At 36.3% G+C, this 20,148-nt stretch overlaps 1 protein-coding gene across 1 annotated transcript; it reads right to left on the bottom strand.

Moving 5' to 3' along the window:
• Window positions 1–4,402: 4,402 nt before the first annotated feature.
• lman2lb (lectin, mannose-binding 2-like b) lies at window positions 4,403–9,729 on the bottom strand. The gene is made up of 8 exons (XM_082169230.1): window positions 9,501–9,729; window positions 8,844–8,962; window positions 8,584–8,701; window positions 8,409–8,491; window positions 8,059–8,220; window positions 7,710–7,824; window positions 5,871–5,990; window positions 4,403–5,767 (listed from the first exon to the last, which is right to left on the bottom strand). Exons 1-8 carry the CDS (start codon window positions 9,703–9,705, stop codon window positions 5,625–5,627), a joined length of 1,065 nt encoding a protein of 354 aa, XP_082025356.1. The 5' UTR covers window positions 9,706–9,729; the 3' UTR covers window positions 4,403–5,624.
• Window positions 9,730–20,148: the final 10,419 nt, after the last annotated feature.

Below are 20,148 nucleotides of genomic sequence, written 5' to 3'. Positions count from 1 at the left end.
ATGCCGGGGTTACACCCCTAATCTTTCGAAAGACATCCTGGGATTTTTAGTGACCACAGAGAGTCAGGACCTCGGTTTTACGTCTCATCCGAAGGACGGTGCTCTTTGACAGTATAGTGTCCCCATTACTATACTGGGGCGTTAGGACCCACACAGACCACAGGGTGAGCGCCCCCTGCTGGCCTCACTAACACCTCTTCCAGCAGCAACCTGGTTTTCTCAGGAGGTCTCCCATCCAGGTACTAACCAGGCTCAGCCCTGCTTAGCTTCAGTGGGCAACCGGTCTTTGGCTACAGGCTTCAGTATTGCAAATATGTGATGCTTTGTCTTATAGAAACACACATGGATGCACTACTAGACACTCTCACAACTTGTCAGATATTGCAGACAGCAGAATTATTGGGAAAAAAGCATGTTGCAGAACTGTTCAGAAGTCAGATAATCTGACACCATAACACAATACACTTGTGGTTCACAATTTCAAGCGTGAAAATGCTGACCAGAGCTGGAGTTGCAATTTAATCACGCTTTGCTTGACTTTAAGGCGTTACACTAACATTCTCTTATGCCAATGGAGGCCTCAATGAATAAGTACAATAAATAAATAGTGGTGTGATGAAAGGAGATAACATGAGATAAATGACATCTGGAAACGAGTTCCAGCTCATGGATCTAGCATATATTAGCACAGTGGTAATAATCCCCAGTTTTGGTTCTTCAGATTGAAATGAGACATGAACCTGTCAATCAATAAGGAAACTGATTCAAAACATTTCATGAGGTCCTTTCGAATATATTAACTGCACTAGAAAGAAATTCAGAGGACCTGTTACTACAACTTAAATACATGGTTAAAACATTTGCAACCATTAGTTCTGTTGACAATCGTTTAGTATTGTGTGTAGTGTGTAATTTGATCTGACATTACTACAAAAATAAGTTGTAGCAAGTTAATGAAATTGTCTTGATAATTTTGATAGTCGGGCAGTGGATTTCTGTTCTTTCCTCACTAACAGGCAACAGCTGGTCAGGGTCAATAACACCTATTCCCCCATGGTCACAACCAGCTGCGGTGCCCCACAAGGTTGTGTTAGCTTTCCTTTGCTCTTCACGCTCTATACCAACGACTGTGTTACCTCTGCACCTAACCACCATATCATCAAATTTTCCGATGATACTGCACTTGTAGCTCTGATGAAGGAGGGAGAGGGGGCCGATCTCTATGTGGAAACAGTGAATAATCTGGTAAAGTGGTGTGATCTAAATGCGCTCATCCTCAATACACAGAAAACTGAGGAGATTGTCTTTGGCACCTCTCATGAGTGCAACATTACACCATTAATCGTTCACAACCAAACCATAAAACAAAAATCATCGTTCAAATATCTCGGAGTGTACGTGGATAGTGACTTTTCCTGGACTTATCATGTAGACTATATCTGCAGCAAAGTACAGCAGATAATTTATTTTTTAAGGAGACTTAGGTCATTCGGAGCGAGCAGTGAAATCCTGTCTCTTTTCTTTGTGTCATCAATTCAAAGCATTCTGCAGTATGGAGGCGCAGTGTGGTTTGGGGGTCTCTCCGCTCATCTGAAGGCCAGGATTCTACGGCTCCTGGGAATCTGCTCCAAATTGGTGGGACACTCAGTGGAGAATGCATTCATTGAAAGCCATTTACTGCACACCATCAGACTGGCTGACAAAATCTCTCAGGACTCTTCCCATGTGTTGAAGCGGGAGTATCAACTCCTGCCCTCCGGCAGGCGTTATAGGGTCCCAGAATGCAGAAAGAACAAATATAAACACTCATTTGTTCCTCTGTCTATATCTCTGCTGAATCAATACGGGAGAGTAAAAAAGTGTTAATTCCTACCCACTTTCATCTATATTTTTATGGCTATTGAAGACCACTCTTGCAGGGCAGGGCCCCCCATCATATTAACTATCTATTTATGTTGTTACTGATGCTTATATGTTTTTAGCTTTTTTTGTAGGTTGTTGCGTTGTAACTGTTGGAGCTTGTATTGCAAGACAAATTTCCGTGTACACGGACAATAAAGTGCTATCAATCAATCAATCAATCAATCAATCAATCAATCAATCAATCAATCAATCAATCAATCAATCAATCAATCAATCAATCAATCAATCAATAGTTCCCAGGACTAAGGAGAATAAATGCTGAGATGTGTTATTTTGTTTGTTTTTTAGTAAAGAGAAAAGGCTTGTTTGAGATGCGCCTTGCCTCGCCTGAAATGTATGTGAGAGTAGGTGGCTGCAATGAAGGGAGGAGTGAAAACAGTGCAGGCAAGACGGACAGTTCTCTAGTGGATCTGACCATAGATATCATATAATAAAGGCTAGATGTCTCATGGCGGAGTCACTTCCGGGCCCGGCATCACCGGCGGCCATCTTACCACAGGGAAGCTGTGAATTAAGGTGAGTGATCAGCACGCACACAAATCCTCTTATCTCGCTGAAATCTTGACGGATTTACAAACGGTTTGGTTTCTTACAAACGTTATTAACGTGGCTATAATTCTTTCATATGGAAGTCCATTGTTATAATTATTCATATGTATGCAGTGTCATAACTACATCTCTGACGTTTATAACAAACCAAACCGTTTGAAAATCGGTTGAAAATTGAGCAAGTTATGGTTATTTAAAAGTACATGCACCATGTTATGAGTGAGCGAGCATCCTGTGTTAAGATGGCCGACGTGTGCGGACGTCGACCTCAATGGCCAGCAGCGCGGACGAGACATCTAGCCTTTATTATATGATATCTATGGATCTGTATTTCCATTTGAAAGACGTGTTCATCAATCATTTTTACTTTAATCACAGTTTTAATTTTTTTATATATATTTTTTTAAATAGGCCTATGACAACAATCAAATAACCCATAGAGATCGCACTGTCAGAGAGTTTGGGAATATTCACACATAATTTATACCCATAAAAACATGATATCAGAGTTTTAAAATCAAACATTTTAAAAGAGAACATTCTTTTAAACTAACTCTAACTCACGGTTGTTTAAACCAATGAGAATTAAGCTGTGTCGTCAGCAAGTCGTTTCCCATCATGCTATTGATCAGCGCAGTCTGTGGAGCAAGTGCACTCGACCGCAGAATCCGACAAGTCCGCCTTGCGGTTGCGACAGTTTTTTGACATACGTCAGCATGACATCAGACCACACCTTTCTTATACTGTCTATGGACCACACTCGGACACATTTCTAACCGGCTTGCATCTCGCGGTGATAGGTTCTGCGCATATTTTGCATATCTCAAACGAGATTTCCCGTCGAATGAAAAGCTGTCTCGCGATATCGTCATGACGGAGCGTGAGGGTGAAATAAGCATAGAATCTCTCCAAGTTCAACATGCATAGTCGTCTGATAAATGTCTTAACTTGTAGAATGCATCAAACCTGTCTCTGGACTGTGTAGGTGTGGCTCTGGTCTCTGTTTGTGTTTGCACTTCGAATATACAAGAGAGGCTCCGTTTCTGAACTCCGAACGCAAGAACAACAACTGTAGATTAGAGGCAAACGCACCAGCCTCGTTTCTCCCTACCCTTTTGGGAACACACCGCAGTGACCGCATTAACCCTATAACTTAACTGCCAGTGCAAAATAAAACAGCAATTTCACAAGAATTCTGGAAGCTCATAAATGTACACTGTACATTGTACAGTAAGGTCTGAAGAGACTCATGTTAAAACCATAGGGTTAAAACATACAGTTTGTGGTACAGTTACTGTACCATTTTAAAGTTATGGACCCAATCTGACAATACAGTTAGAAGAGTTAATCACATTGTTGGCCCATATGGGGGCGTTAAAAGTGGAGGTCCACGCGTCAATATGCAACAATCGAATAAGTAACGAGAGATTCTGTTATGTTGATGTTTTTTGGTTAGCAGTGTGCTGAAGAGTATGCCTAGTGCTTGTGGTTAGGTTGTGGGTTGCTATATGAAGGTATGTTTAATACATATACGCAACATATGTGATAATATCTGAGAAAACTAATGGCTTACTTATCCAGTGAATTGAAATGCTAAATTAGGTCCTGTATATTCAGAATGTCATACTAGCTGTCAATTTGAACTGGAATAGATAACATATCAATTGGTCCCACAACCACCACCACCACTCAATGTGTTGAAATTAGTTGGAATAACTTTTTTTAATGAATTTTGTCAATGCTACAAATCAAGTCCCTCAAACTCAATTAAAAGACTGATGCAAAAAGGTTGCATTCTTTGTTGAGCCAAAACATGTTTTTAGAGTGTATAAAAATAACTGTGTTGTAAAATGTTTTTTTGGAAGACAATTCCTGACATTTTCAATCAAAATAAATATCGAGTTAGCAAACATCCATTTATAAGACAAACTTAACTTCGTTTTTTGTTTAATTTTAGAATTTTTTTCATTCAACATGTTTGTGAGAACCATGAAAACATTAAACAGCAGTTTGATACAGCAGCTTGCTCAATCACTGAGCTCATGAGAACAGCAATGCAATCTCTGGCCAGTATGAAACAATGGACAAATGTTGCTTAACTGCAGAGAGCAGCAAAAAGACTGAAATGTGGACAAAAATGCTTGCGGTGCATCTCTGCCTCTTTATGGAAGATATTACGATTTAGGAATTCACAACATGCCATCATCAATTTCTTATATATATCAAGATTATTAAACATGGTATTCAAATAAGGCCATGGAGACATGTAAAATAAAAGTTCATCATGTAAATAACAGGTTTATCACAAGTTGAAAGGTAAAGTAGTTAAATTATGTTTCACAAAGAAACTTTGGATAAGCTACACGTGGCCAAGCAGTTCAGTGCAGTTTTGGATACATAAAAAGGGACCACATATAACAAAATACATCAAAGCACCAATATTTACCTATATTCATTACAAAAACAAGTTTGGGAAAAATATTCTTCACATTCACATTGATGGTTGTTACTGTCCGTTTATAACAGTACAGCTGGCCAGTATAACTTATAGAAGGATGATAAGCAAATTACCTTGATGTAAGTTAAACATGACTGCTGATAACTAAGTGATTATGATAACAGATGGGGGTTTTCTGGCACTGCTATTTACTGAAGACTGGTAACCAAGATCATGACATTTCAAAGTCGAGATTTTCTTTTGATAAATTTCTGCCTAATTTAAAGAAAAACATAGGGGCTCTGGGGATTTCTGCAGTGGCATTGCAATAGACAACCTGAGATTACAACAGTTTGTTTAACTCTGTAAATGCTGTCACACATTGTTCTCTGTGCTGCCTCAGGGTGAAAGGCCAAGGTCAGTGTAACTGGTACAAAAATACAGCAAACATACACAAAAGTCTGGAGAGACCTTCAAAAACAGACGCAGACTCTTTCAAATACTTTTGAACAGATTTTGAGATGATATTCATGATTGAGGTGGTCGGTTTCCACTTGAGAGGTCAGGTATGGTTTTTTAGTTCATTGATGGCCTTCAGGTCCTTCCTGTTGGTGGCAGAGGTGAGGACCAGAAGTGGTCCTTTGCAAAAATGCCAGTCACACTCACGTTGGATCTTTCGTCCCATTTCCTACCTGTCACACTCTCTTTAATCTGCTCAGTAGAAGCGCTTGCGGCGGTTTTCTTTATAGCGATTATATAGAAAGATAATTACCACAATCACTACAACCAGTGCAACGACGGAAACAATGAAGAGAAAGAAGACTGTGATGATGCTCCTTCCTTCATCCTCCACGTAAACTGTGTAAAGAAAACATTTGTAAGATAAAGCTAATGTACTCCTCCGCCAAATATCTTATACGGAACATATAATGAAGGTATAATCTTTTTGTAACTGTATTACCATTAGGGTCCGCTCGGTAGTCTACACTAGGCAACGTGATCTCCTGCTGTTCTTCTTCCTCTTCAGGACTCCGTTCCACTGTAAGCTCATATAGCTTGAGGGAGATCAGGTCATGGTTATCTAGAAAAACAAACAAAAAACTTGCAAATAAATAAATAAAATAAAAATGGAAAAACTAAACATTTTTAAAATGATAAAATATTCTAATGATTCTTATTGGTTAATAATGTGCTAAAAGTGGTTTACATTCTTTAAAAATGTATATATAAAATGTAAAGAATGTAAAGCACTTGCAAACAAATGAATCTTTTTCTGAATAGTAGATAACACATTTTTAAAAACAGGACCAGTAAATCCATCACTGCCTACCAAGTAGTGGTATACAAAAGTGTGTGTGTGTGTATATATATATATATCTCGTTTTTAATAGAAATTAATCTAAAGACTGCAAACCACTTTATTTCTTTTGAACAAGTAGGATTCATAACAAAAAATATTTTAAATTAATTTTATATAATTTAGCACCAAGTATACCGAGCAGTGATTGGTTTTGCTTGCTGGTCCTTATTTCAAGCATATCCATCTGTTGTTTTTAATATTTAAAAAGATGTGGAGCCCTTGAATTGGTTAAATGTAAAACAAAAAAAATATATTTTTAATGTAAAATACATTAGAGCAAATAACCTCTCCAGGCACTGGCTGCATATGTGAACGCAGCAAGATATTATACTGCTCTGATAATTGTTTGAGGGTAAAATCTATTGGGTGAATTGACTGAAATCTTGTTTAACATACAAATAGATTATATAAATTAGTTCATGTTTATTAGTTAGTGTAACATTAAATCTAATGTAAAATTTAAGATTGACCCAAAATGTTTGAGTAATGCAGTTCACATTAGGGCTCTGAAATGGTTCAAGGAATGAAAACAAAAAGCAGGAACAAACCAAATTTAGCAGGAACATAAAAACTAAATCATGTTTCAAAGTTCTGAACAGAAACTCTTGTTTGAAATTACAATTAACCGGTTAATAAAGTTATTTTATCATTCTGTTTAAGATTTAAATTTGGCAGTCAACCAATCATGGACTTGTGTCGTTATACTATTAAAATTTTTCGGAAATCAAGCTCAAATGGAGTTACGCGGTTTTTCACCAGCGAATGTCTGAGATTTGTGTTTTGTCTGTCATTAGATTGGTCGCATCTGAGGCATATGATGTAGGATGTAGGAGTAGCATAAACTTCGGTGAGAGTAGGCGCTGCTCGCGGTTCAAACAAATAGGGCTGGGCAACAAACTCAAGCTCCTCCGACAATTTCTTTTTTTTGTTGTTTTTGTTTAAACTTAAACTAGACTTCTAATTCGTGACCGGTGTTATGTTTTACTCTATCTTCTGCACTTCCACGTTCATCAATACATCATGCATCAGGTCAGGGGATACTCTTTCGCTATAAATCAATGCGTATAGCAGTCTGTCGGAAGCTATTTATTTTAGTTTATAATGTTTTAAAAATGGAAATTGTTCTTACACAAACGCATCCCCTTGCTTCAGAAGGGCTTTATTAACCCCCTGGAGCTGTATGGATTACTTTTATGATTGATGGATGGATGCACTTTTATCGGCTTCAAAAACAGGCTCTATTCACTCCCATTATAAAGCTTGGAAGAGCAAGGATATATTTTATGGCTGAAAGAAGAAAATCATTTACACCTAGGCTTGAAGGTGTGTAAATTATTGGATAATTTTTGGGAGAACTAACCCTTTAAGCCTTGGTTCAGATAGGATTTGAATATCTGCTGGACTAAAATGGAGTGAAAGGAACACTTCACTGGTTCTAACCTGATAAATCTCCAGTGGCCGACGAGACCCCGAAGTGGTACCCTTGTGGCAGCCTCACTCCAGGCATGTCCAGACAGTCCTTCCACTCTTGCTTCCCATCAGTATCCGTCATCACCTGAAAGACATAACAGCAAATGAAGGTGCAAATGGAACTGAAGGATGCTTTCCAACATCTGTCTAAACAATACTTCCATTATCTGTATCATCATGAGATCAAGAAAATGTAACCTTTCCCATGTCTTATGTATCATCATGGCAGTATAAGAGACTGAACTGGTGCGGCACTGCAACAGTATTGTATTACTCTTTGGCTGAATAAAGAAACACAGAATGTAAAGATGTCTCTTACTGTAAGTCTGTTCTTCATGTATCTGATCAAGAGGAACGTGTCATATTCAACGTTGCGAACGTGAGCAGTGCAGCCACCAAGATCAGTAGACCGTCCGTCTCGGTCATGTTCATATTCTACACTCCCATTTCCGACCATTGCAGAGATAAAAGGAAATGTTCTCTGATAAAGAGACAGAAATTAAACAGGTTAGATTATTTCTTCCTTGCAGGCCAGGGGTTTCAAAATAACAAACACTTCTTGGTTAATAAATGGTTTCTCATGACTTTTAAAGCTGACATGACATGATGATAAGGACATGATATGTATGGTAATTCTCTTTTTTTGTCTAATGTTTAGTGGCGATATACCTCAATCTGCTTGACATCATTCGGATAAGTGTCTACAAAAACACCCAGACCAGTAAAAAGATTTGCGTTTCCAAACACTTGTCCTAGAGGAAAACACAAAGAACAAAAATCCATAATAGTCATATCATGGAAAATCTATATTTTGTGAAATTTTTTAATAATGATGATTTCTTACCAATTTGCATTCTCTCTTTAGTCAGCCATATTGCAAGGCCGTCCCCATTCAGGTTCTTCTTGCCCTCTCCATGGATCTTAAATTGCACTCGTAGCTCCCAGTCCCTAAGGTAACAGGGCTACATACACAAACACACTGATTAACAAGCCTGACTATTACAGATTATCTCAAGAACCTCTTTGTCTAATAGGTTGAGCTGCCTAATAGCTCTAGATTCAACCCAAGGTGGCGTTTCAGGTTTTCTTGTCATTCAAACTCACAATGCGACTCCACACAGCTCCTTGTCTGCTCTGCAAGTCTGGTGTCAGCCGTATGTGTTCAGGCATGATCATGGTGTTGCCCATGAACTCCCAGTGTGAGGAGCTGGAGGAGCCCAGTCCTGTGAACATTCATCAACATTTTAAAGTAAATGTAAATGCATACACGCACAGACGCGCGCACACACACTCAGATATATTATACTATATATGTAAGCATCTTAACATTAGCATAATATTTTTGTCAGTTTATTTATTTAGCATGTTTTATTTTTGTTTCTAGATAACCATGACTTTATCTCCATCAAGCTGTATGAGTAAATGCAAGGGATAGTTCATGATAAGTTAAAATAAATACACGTTCACGTTGTTTAATAAAGCATATGAACCGGAATATCTACACTTGTCCTGTACTTCCGCCCTATGGACGACGTGAGCAATCACTGCAGTTGCGAAATAAAACAACCACTCTTACGAGAGCAAGAAAAGGACAACCAAAAATAACAAAAGAAAAAAAAAGGAGACAGTTATCGTCCTGACAATAAACTTGTGGTCTCACTGAACTATTTTCTTCTTAGCTGGTTGACTTTGCTGAAACAGGTGCCACTTTTGGCAGGGCACCGGTTTAACGTATCTGGGCGAATAGGAATAGACGCTTACCTTGGTACGGCTTAGTCAGCGAATACTCTCGCTTTAGAAATTCATAAGCATTATCTTCATATGTGTTTTCTCCAGAACTACTACTCAGAAAAGTGAGTATTAAAACTACTAACACAGATACTCTAATTTTGTTTGCCAGACTGTACGGCAAATTCATTACAGTTGTGTAAATAGTCCCGTTCAACTTCATCGCGGTGGTCGCCATTTTTCCTCGTTTACTTCAAAATGTACGCCCCTTGTCGCTATTGGTCTATTTTCATTCGTGCACTGCAGTGGTTGGTTCACAGTATTGCCAATCACATTTTCGACCAATCACCGTTTTCCCTGCGTTGCCTTTGGTGAGTATGTGTGCCAATAAAATAAGAATATGCTCAGAAACAAAATTAAGCTTAAAAAACTATTTTAAATGTTAAAATTATAATCTAAATCTGCGTTCTAAATCGAAATCTTACTTCCAAATATTTACATTTAATTTACATATCTAAACTATTATGCAAATCATCATGCCCTATGCCTTGTGATTCTTGGTCAGTTGTTTGTTTAGTAGGTAAGCAAATATTTGTCATTCAGATAAGCTGACATTTTTAAGTGGGCCTACATATATAACTGACAGTTTGGTTTTTATGTTGATTTGTTTACAGCTATTATACAAATGTGATGATATTATAACAATTTAAGAGGGTTGTGCTTTTTTATATCAGTTAGGCTACTAAAAATAATAACTTTAAATGCCAGAAGAATCAATAAGCAATTGATTAAACAGGCTCTAAGTAAAATAGCACACTCACTTCTACAGTCAATCACAAATAATGTGTTCTCCTATTGTAATAAAATGTGTTATTATTGCTATGAATACAATCCATCTTGTAGAGATGTTTGACATTTCATACTGGCAGCAGTTTAAATTACTCACCGCTAGAGGTCACCCGAGGACTGGAATAGGCCTAGTTCTCATCTTGGCCTATACTCTCTCCACACAAATCCTCACTGCGTTAAGTGATCACTGCTTAAGTGTTTTCAGAATATCGTCACCTTCCTAAAAAAATTTTTTTGTTGCATAAGTGATAATTCATCTCCTCATGATGCTGGCCACCTCCGGTAAAATCGCCCACACCCTCATTTGAACAGATCATGCAATTCTACCCCTGTAGCATAATGGCCTATGTCAAGAGTGTGACTTAGGCCGTTTTATTTTGCCTAAGTCAAAAGACAGTGAGACTTAGGCAATTTTACAAGCTTTTCAAGATGGCAGCTGCATCAAGAAGAACGAAAATCTACTCAACCACAATTATTGGTTCAGTTTTTTTGTGTTTTCTGAGAAACCTGAAAAAATGACACGGGCAATTATTTTAGGAAGGTGGCGATATGGTGTCTGGCCCTTTTCCGTGGGTGTTCGTGAAGTTATTAGGTTTCCTTGTTGAGTCCAACCTGTAACTGTATACAGTGGCAGGTCGCACCACACTTGTAGACAACATGCTGGACTAAAGTGTGGTTTTGAGTTTGATGGCCTCTTTAGGCTATAATCAGAGGGAAACATGTTCACACCTAAGCTGTAATACCTAATCAGGCAAGATAGAAAATACCATTTATACCAGCTCAGGTTACTTCACTGAGTCGCCTCCTCTGCTTTTCCCACACTCACTGTTTTCCTGTCAGGTTTATGAAGCCTTGATTACCAACACTTTAATGAGGGAAATCCAGTTACACAAGTAATTTGGTCTTGGTAAAATTTGGCACTGAAGAACTTGTTCAATTAGGGATCAAATGCAATCGGTAAATATAAAACAGCCTAATAATAAAAAAATTATATAAACCAAAACTAAGAAATTATATGAATCAACAGAGTATTACTTAAAGAAGTGTAAGTTTTTATTTATTTTACTTTACAACAAAGACATTTAGAATTTGTAAAAAAAATAATATAATGTCTAAATTGACCATTGAGACATTATATTAGAAAGTTCTGTTTGTATTTCTCAGCTCGATTGCTTTTATTCCTTAACTATTGCCATTATTATTAAAAACAAAACAACAACAAAACTGTAGAAACTTTGAATGCTTTAAATCGAACAATCCACATAGTCAGGAAGGTTCCAACATGTAAAATGACCACAGGTTTTTTTTTATTTATTTTTTTATGAGGGGTGGCTAAATCTAAAATAAATGATACTAAGGATTCCGTGCAACAAAGCTACATTTCATTTAAATATTCACAGATCTACAGAACTTCTGTAGATTATATCACAGATGTAAAAACAAAAGTGGAATATGCTGTTCTTGAGGATATCCCAAGAATATTACTAAGCGCATTAAACAGAACTCATCTTTCAAAGGTTTGCCATGCACCTTTCTTTTGAATCTTGGATTATGAATATTTGTTTGCTTTTTGATCTCTCCATTTCTCTTTCTATGTTAACCACACCATGATTAACATGTCTTGTCTTTGTCAGCACCTTTCATTCAACTAGACTCAAGATAAGGAAGTGTAAAGCTAGTCAAGGATTATACATCGGGACCCAAAAAAAATCATAATAATCAGTTTCTGAGCAAAGATATTCCAATTCAGAGTATACAGATGGATATCTGACACAGCAAATCCAGTCAGTTTAGCCAAAAATTGCTTCTTTTCTTTCATTAAATAGTTTTTTCCACATGTAGGCCTATGTGATGTTTTTTAATGCAGACGAGTCGAGTAAAACAGGTTTGAATGACTACTTTTGCTAGTAAATAAATGTTCACACACAAGTTTTAACCATTGCCTGCAGCTGCTTCGCTGGCCCTCATTCAGTGTAATCCATTTTTGTGAGGTCAATATCACCTGCTGTTTTTATATTCCATCACCAATTACTCAGGGTCCGTAATCCTGTATTTGACACAGCTCATTTCACATCAGGCTGCACCTGTTCATTCAGCACTGGATTCGTTGAGCACGTTATAATGAAGCGGAGTCATTTATTTAGTATTTTAAAGCTAACAAGGATATCTCCATTGCAGAAATGGTAAGTCTTTTAGATATATTTTTTCTAAAGTATAAGGCTACACTGAGAAATGGTGCACCTGTGAATAATTTGCAGTTTGTATAACTCAGCGCAGACATTAAGAACACCTTCAGACATTCATTTTGACGCTGTTTGAATCCGAGGCCGTAATTACAGGCAGGAAGGGCATCTGCATGAGGAATGATGGGCCTCTTTGTGCTGAGGTGTCCTCAGTGTGCCTCTTCTTCCATTGAGGTGTTTGTGCTGACAAAAGGGAGCGGAAGAGAAAGAATACATTTCCTTAATTAAATAGCACTGCTCAAAAGCCATTCTCATCAGAATGCCTGTCTCAGTCTATAATTCACACCAATAGTGATTCCTTAAGTGTCAGTTTGACAGTGAAAGTGCATGTTTTTATTTATTTATTTTTGCCATTTTAACAGTCTACAAAATATTTATTTGCTACTCCTCGTTTTTTATTAGATATAAATATTTTTAAATAACATTTTGTTCTAATGAAATATTTCTTTACATTAAATTGTTTTATATTATTTATAAATAATGGAAAATTGGAATGGTTATTTGTTAAACCTGCTGTTCAGCTGAAGAATATTAGTATAATATTAGTCACTTTGGTTAACAGTTATTTTCCAAACTATCTTCCTCTACTGAAGAAGGCCTTTATTCACTCCAGGTCTGACATCTTCTCCCAGAGGAAGCCTCCACTCACCCATTATCTCTCTGCCGATTTTTACTGTCGACTTTGATCAATATGCCTCATTAACATTAAAGCAAGCCTGTCGTCTGCTTGTTTTATTTATTTATTTATTTATTCCATCATACCGGAATGTTGTGCTGACTATATCTGACTAAGATAAGATTCCTTTTAATGTTTTTGAAAAGAATGCTCACAAAGGTTGCATTCATTTGATTAAAAAAAAAATGAAAAAAAATCCAGTAACTATTGTGAAATATCACTACCATTTAAAGATTTTTTTTTTTTTTCTATTTTAAATTGTAATTTATTCCTGTGATGGCAAAGCTGAATTTTCAACAGCCATTACTCCAGTCTTCAGTGCCACATGATCCTGAATAGAATGTTCAAAATAACACCATTTATATGAAATAGAAACCTTATAGCATAAAATTGTTTTTATTGTCACTTTTGATCAGTTAATGCATCCCATAAAAGTACTAATCTTACTGACATAAAATTTTGAACAGTAGTGCGTATATAAATATGCATATTCTTCAAATTTGTTCATACTTGGTTTTGGTCACTAATTAGTTTTGATTATTAATTATTTGTCTCTTATTACTTTTAAGAATTGTATTAATCTATTTTCTTAATGAATCTATTATTTTACTCATATGTAGTTATGTGTTCATTTATTCATCATATAGTTGTCATATTCCTTTTGAATACTCTTTAATCATTATATTCATAATGTTGCGTAATCATTCTTTTATGTATGTTTTATTCTTTTAAGCTGATATTGTACTGTTGTATTATCTTTTGTGCTCTTCTGTGTTGTCAGGACGGGAGTTTATTCTGTTATCGGCTGTGTTTTCTTAGAATTGGCTACATGGTACACATTTGCAGGAAAAGTTACATGTTTATGTAATAGTGTTCTTTGCAGACATACGATAATGCACAAACTTCAGTATTCTCTTAAAGGTGTCAAAACCACAATGGCTTTTCTGCTCCAAACTGCTGCAAATTGGCAAGGTCATCATGACTTTTAGGGTATGACAGGTGATAAATATACTGATAAGTGCTAACATATGCAGAATGGGCCCCAAAGGGACTCCTACTCAGTATAGTGCAACTTTTTCACTGGGGTTTTAAGAGCATCGGCTTCTGGCATTCTTCAGATTTCGGGGCCCTGCTATTTACTCATTCTTCCCTACTTCAATTTGTAGGTATTATACTTAGGCTATACAGAATCTCATCGATAACAACATTTAGTTATACTTTACTAATCATTTGAGTTATATTTTGATTTTATTATTGTTCTTAAAATGAATCCTTTCATTTTACAAATTAAATTTTCAAGTTTTTGTGTATCAATATTTTGTTATCATTTTGTTATACATTAAAATTCATCTGTAAAATCATCTTTTACTCATCTGACTGGATTACCTTGCACGTTTCTAAACAAAAAGGCACAACACTTACCACAAATTATCTTTTCAATGTTTGTAAAAGCATGTTCATTGTAGAGCCTTATACAGTCCCTCCCCAAATCTTATGGAGAGACACTTCAAAGAGACACTCTCAGAGTCAACAATGGGTGGAAGAAAAGTCTCTGCTCCACAGGGACTGAAACTAGAGTAAACTGGATGCTGGGAAACAATTGTAGGTTTGTGACAGATTCACAGGCAGACATGATAAATTCCAAACATTTCTCAAGCTCTTAGATCCATACTGTGGTCAAACTTAGACCAGAGAACCTTTGTGCATGTGCTATTGAACACCACGATATCTATCTATCTATCTATCTATCTATCTATCTATCTATCTATCTATCTATCTATCTATCTATCTATCTATCTATCTATCTATCTATCTATCTATCTATCTATCTATCTATCTATCTATCTATCTATCTATCTATCTATCTATCTATCTATCTATCTATCTATCTATCTATCTATCTATCTATCTATCTATCTCTTTCTGATTTTTGATTCTCCTTTCACAATGTACTTTGTCCTGACCCATTCACTTTGGCAAATAAACACACCAAAGCCCTTGCAAAGTTTAAATAAACATAGTTTTATTGGCTTTATTGCATTGCAAAATCAATCCAGGCATTTTAATATAAAGGGAGTAAATCACTTGTCTGAAGCAAACAGAAATAGAAAAACAATTCAGGAGGCAAAGGGAAGGAAATCAATTTTCACACATTAGAGCTATTATCTTATTAAGAAATGGATGACATATGGAAATCAAAGAAAGCTTCAAGGGCTCCTCTGAAGAAACTTTTAGGCCGCATAAAATCTTCTATTCAGTATATGCATTAAATCCTAAAATTACAATCAATTTTATTATTGCGTATAATAAAATATGAAATGTAAAATATTAATATAAAACATATCTAAAAATATTTATTTTTAAAAACATTTATCTCACAGGCACATTTGTTGGAGTTAAAGGAATTTCCTTGCAGGTAGAATGTTGATATATACCATATAGGTATATCTGACAAAATAGCTTTTACAAAGAGATTCAAAGGTAGAGAAGAGTAGGCAATGTTTTTTATAAACACTTCTTGTTACTGGTTGAAACTCTCTTCACATCCTGAGAGCAATCAATAACAGAAGTGGTCAAAATGTAAAAATTTTACATAGTCCTATATCTTCTCTGGAAGTCTGAGGACCAAAAAATCACCCAAAAAACCTGTCAAGATATGCATTTCCTTACCTACGCGCAACATGCTCACGCAGACATTGCACGTCATCAGTGCGTTCTGTAAAGCTATCCGGAGCTGTATGCTGCGTCCCAATTCAGAGGCTGCATCCTTCGAAGGGTGCATTTAAAGGCTGATTGTGTCACCATGGCGCGATGAAGGCTGTCCCATTTCGAAGACTCCTTCGAAAAATTAAGGATACAACAGATGGTCCCTTCACGGCCTTGCCCACCCCAGAATTATGTTACATGCCAGTGACAACCAGAGGTTTTGTCCATCCTAGAACTAGTAAAATCACAAAGTAAAAACCTTAGCTGACGTAACTTTACCCCGTACTGTAAAAAAATACAAAATAAAAATAGCTTACTGCTGTAACTGCTTTAACTGCTAATCTTTAGGACACAGTACATACTTTTTAAGCTATTTCATTTACAGAATATTTTCAGTAAAAAAAAATCTGAATTTAATTAAAAACAAAAGTCTTGAAATTCCTTTAAATCTAAATAAACACAGGCCTACATTCAAAAACCTGAATATCAGATACCGAAAGTAAGACCTCCAAAGTAAACAAATGTTTCCATCTAATTTAATTTACTGAAAAGCTTCCCTTATTTACCCCTTCCCTCTGTGTTCATTACCCAGATTCATGTTTAATACTCTAAGGACTACTACAGCTTTTAATCACAGGTTTACTGAGCCTGGCAGACCTTTCCTAATCTACCAGAGTAGGTTTTCACTGCTCAAAAACATCAATACAGTCTTTTTGGTGTGGGTGTTCATGGCATTAGTTGTGTTCCAATGAGCCGTGTCCCCTGAGCCTCACAATGGCCCCCAAAGAGCAGATTCGGGGCCAGTTTTCCCTGAAGAATTTCAAAACATTTACATTTAAAAAAAATACTTCAACAATGATCCCAGATCAGTTCTACAGAGTCAATCCCATTACATCTTTTTGATTTCTCTTGATTTCACTCAATAGCAAATGCATTTGCGCCCATCTGTTCGCCCATAGGCGTGCTGGTCTGAAAACGAGGCTTGTTCAGACGCATTGTTGGTGGCGCGTTGCTATTTTGAGGCAACTGAAATAGACTGCGCCATTGACCAACAAAAACCTGGTCTAAAGTCAATGGCGCAATATTTTTCTTTGTTATTTAAAGAGCGCGTTAGTAATGTGCGCCTATAGGCGGGTCAGCGTACGCTCTGCTTATTAAACACAGGGCAGCAGCACAAAAACATGGCAAATATTAAAGAAATAAAAGATTATTATTGTGTACATAAAGATATGGTGGAATCCGGCTTGTCCCGTAGATGGTTTGCGTTCTGGAGACGCGTTAGGTCTTTCCACTATCAATTTCCATCATGTAAATAGCGAATCCGCCATGGCGCAAACCCAACTGGCATTTAAAGGAAATGGGAGATGAGACTCTGGTTGGTTTATTGCACGTAAAGCCCAAAACACACCCATTACTCATTAAGAGAACAGGGACAACCCTTTTAGACCATGCGCCGGGCGCGCCGACCATTTTCCCCGTCGTTAAACTATAGCAAAAGTGGATTCGGACACACCCTAAATGCACTTATGCCGTGCGCTTTAGACCAAGCGCTTAGTTCATTAAAATAGGGCCCAGCGACAGTTCAGCAAAGAGCTTAATTTGCATACATAAAAGAATAAACAAAAATACAGACAGAAGATTTCAGCAGAACTATAGTGATGATATATTTGTGCTCAATATGAGGCAGATTTTGGTTGCCATCCAGTAGCCTATGAGCAAAGCCAGTATTTGAATAGTTTCAATGGTTCTTGAGGACTGACCTTCATCTGAATCAAAGCACATTCAACCCTGCCAGTTATCATTGACCTTCTGACATCGATCAATATCTGTGCAAGAAAGTTGTATTTGATTCTCGAAGTGCAGATGTGCAATGAAATTGATTTCTTTCTTTATCAAGTACAATCAAGATGTTTTTCTCATTGCCTCGAACAATGTGTTATTCTATGAAGCATTTCTCTGAAAATTCACAGAACCTTCAGAACGGATTTAGTTATTATGTGTCTTTTTTGTTGTTTGAAAACAAGGATCACAAAATGATCTAAAATAATAGTAAAATAAAAAAGCTTTCACCTGGGCTCCGCTGAAAGGAGACTCAGGTCTCATTTATTTTCAAACTGATTTATTTTATTCTTTAAAATGTGGGAATAAGTACTTGAACCATCAAAGATCGGTGTGACAATAATATATCCAATTTTATAAGAATCTACAAAAAAGTAGAAGGACAAACATTTAGATTTTTCAAATGAAGATATCATTTAACAAGATTAGCAATTTACTTGAGAGTGATTCAGTATATACAAACTCTCATAATGACATATCATAATATTTTACAATATTTAATTTAGTCAGTCTATAGATTGATCTCTCTGATCTCTGACTAAATATTTATGTATTTACCTTTATACTATCATTCTAAAGTTTGATGTTGGTAAGAAATTGTAATCACAATTATGCTCACAAACGCTGCATTTATTTGATAAAAAATACAATAAAAAAATAATGTTGTGAAATATTCCAATTTAAATGAATAATTTTCTATTGCAATCTTTTTAAAATGTAATTTATTCCTGTGCTGGCAAATCTGAATTTTCAGCATCATTACTCCAGTCTTCAGTGTCACATGATCTTTCAGAAATCATTCTAATGTTGATTTGCTGCTCAAGAAACATTTCTTTTTATTATAAAAGGGGTCATCAGATGTTTTTTTTTATTTTTAAATTTTAATATGTTCCTTGAGGTTCACTTATAATCAGTTTTGGGGGTAACTCATTACAAGTAACTTGAGTTACGTAATCAGATTACTTTTTCAAGTAATACAAGTAATTTCAAGTAAAGTAGCGCATTACTTTTAAAATTGAGTTACTTTTTCAAATCTTGTTTTCCCATTTATTGACTGACAGCTCCCTCGTCCCCATGTTGAGACAAATAAAAGTGCACGGGTGTTGTGTGTGTGTGTGTGTGTGTGTGTAAACATGCTGGTTATTGTAGTTCTTGACTAAATGTGAGCGTGTATTTACTCATCTCACTTGCACAAAAAAAGATTCAATATCCCTCAAAATGAATAAAATCAGTGAAATGCAGAATCAGAATACTAAGCAAACCTCCAATAACTAAATATGTTAAATAAAATAAAATAGATTTTTTTCTTTTCGTGTTAAACTTTTCTCTCCTGCATTCTTCTCTTATCCAGAACAGCAGCTGAAAGGTTTGTTTGAGTGGCACCCTGTACAGTACAGGAGTAAATGTGCATTTCCTTCTTATTATTTCACTTTTGGTGTGAATGGGTCTTTACATTTGCCCAAAAATATAACTTTTTTTGTTATAAAAAAACAAGCCCAGCCCAGGTGGAAAAGGTGGAAAAAAGTAACGTAAAATTAACGTAACGCAATACTTTTCTAAAAAAAATAACTAAGTAACGCAATTAGTAACTTTTTAAGGGAGTAATGCAATATTGTAATGCATTACTTTTCAAAGTAACTTTCCCCAACACTGCTTAGTATGTCAATCATCACATATGGTGTATAGGCAAGTTAGATGTTTAAGTAAAACATAAAACATGAAAAATAATTTGTAAGATAATACATTTATTTACCGCTACTTTTAATGAATCTAATGCATCCATACTGTGTAAAAGTATTCATTTCTTTAAAAAACAAATCTTACTGATCCCATATTTTTGAACGTTAGTGTATTTATATATTAATAAACAATATTTCAGGAAGTGATGATCTTCATAAAATGTAAATTGATGTGAACTGAATCAGACTGATGACTACACTGCAGACTCACTGGACAATCAGTCATTTACTCTCATTTCCCCCAGTGCTCATTCATCTGCTGCTGGACCTGCTCCCAGAAAGCCTGTCAGAGAGATGTGCTGATTTCTGCTGTTTACTTCATCTTGAATGTGGTCATTAAAAAATTAGACGGGGAAAAAAAATCCTGCCTGTCCTGTTTTTGTTTCTAAGCAGCACCATCAATTTGACAGCATGACGTGCTCTCAACCTCTGCTCTGTTGCAACCTCTCTCTCTCTCCTCACACCTTCTCAGTGCCACGGTTTAACTACATTCTTCCCACCTCCACAGTCCAAACATGTCCAGTCACACCAGTCTGTTAGCGGCCGACTATTCATCACAGCCCCTCTAAATAAACAGCTGAGGTGTTTGAGAGATGGCCACATATTGCTGGAGGAAAGTAACTTCAATT

This window comes from Leuciscus leuciscus (genome assembly GCF_965113295.1).
Source record: "Leuciscus leuciscus genome assembly, chromosome: 5".
NCBI lineage: Eukaryota > Metazoa > Chordata > Actinopteri > Cypriniformes > Leuciscidae > Leuciscus > Leuciscus leuciscus.
Note: the sequence above shows the minus strand (reverse complement) of the source record. Positions and strands in the feature narration are given on the sequence as shown.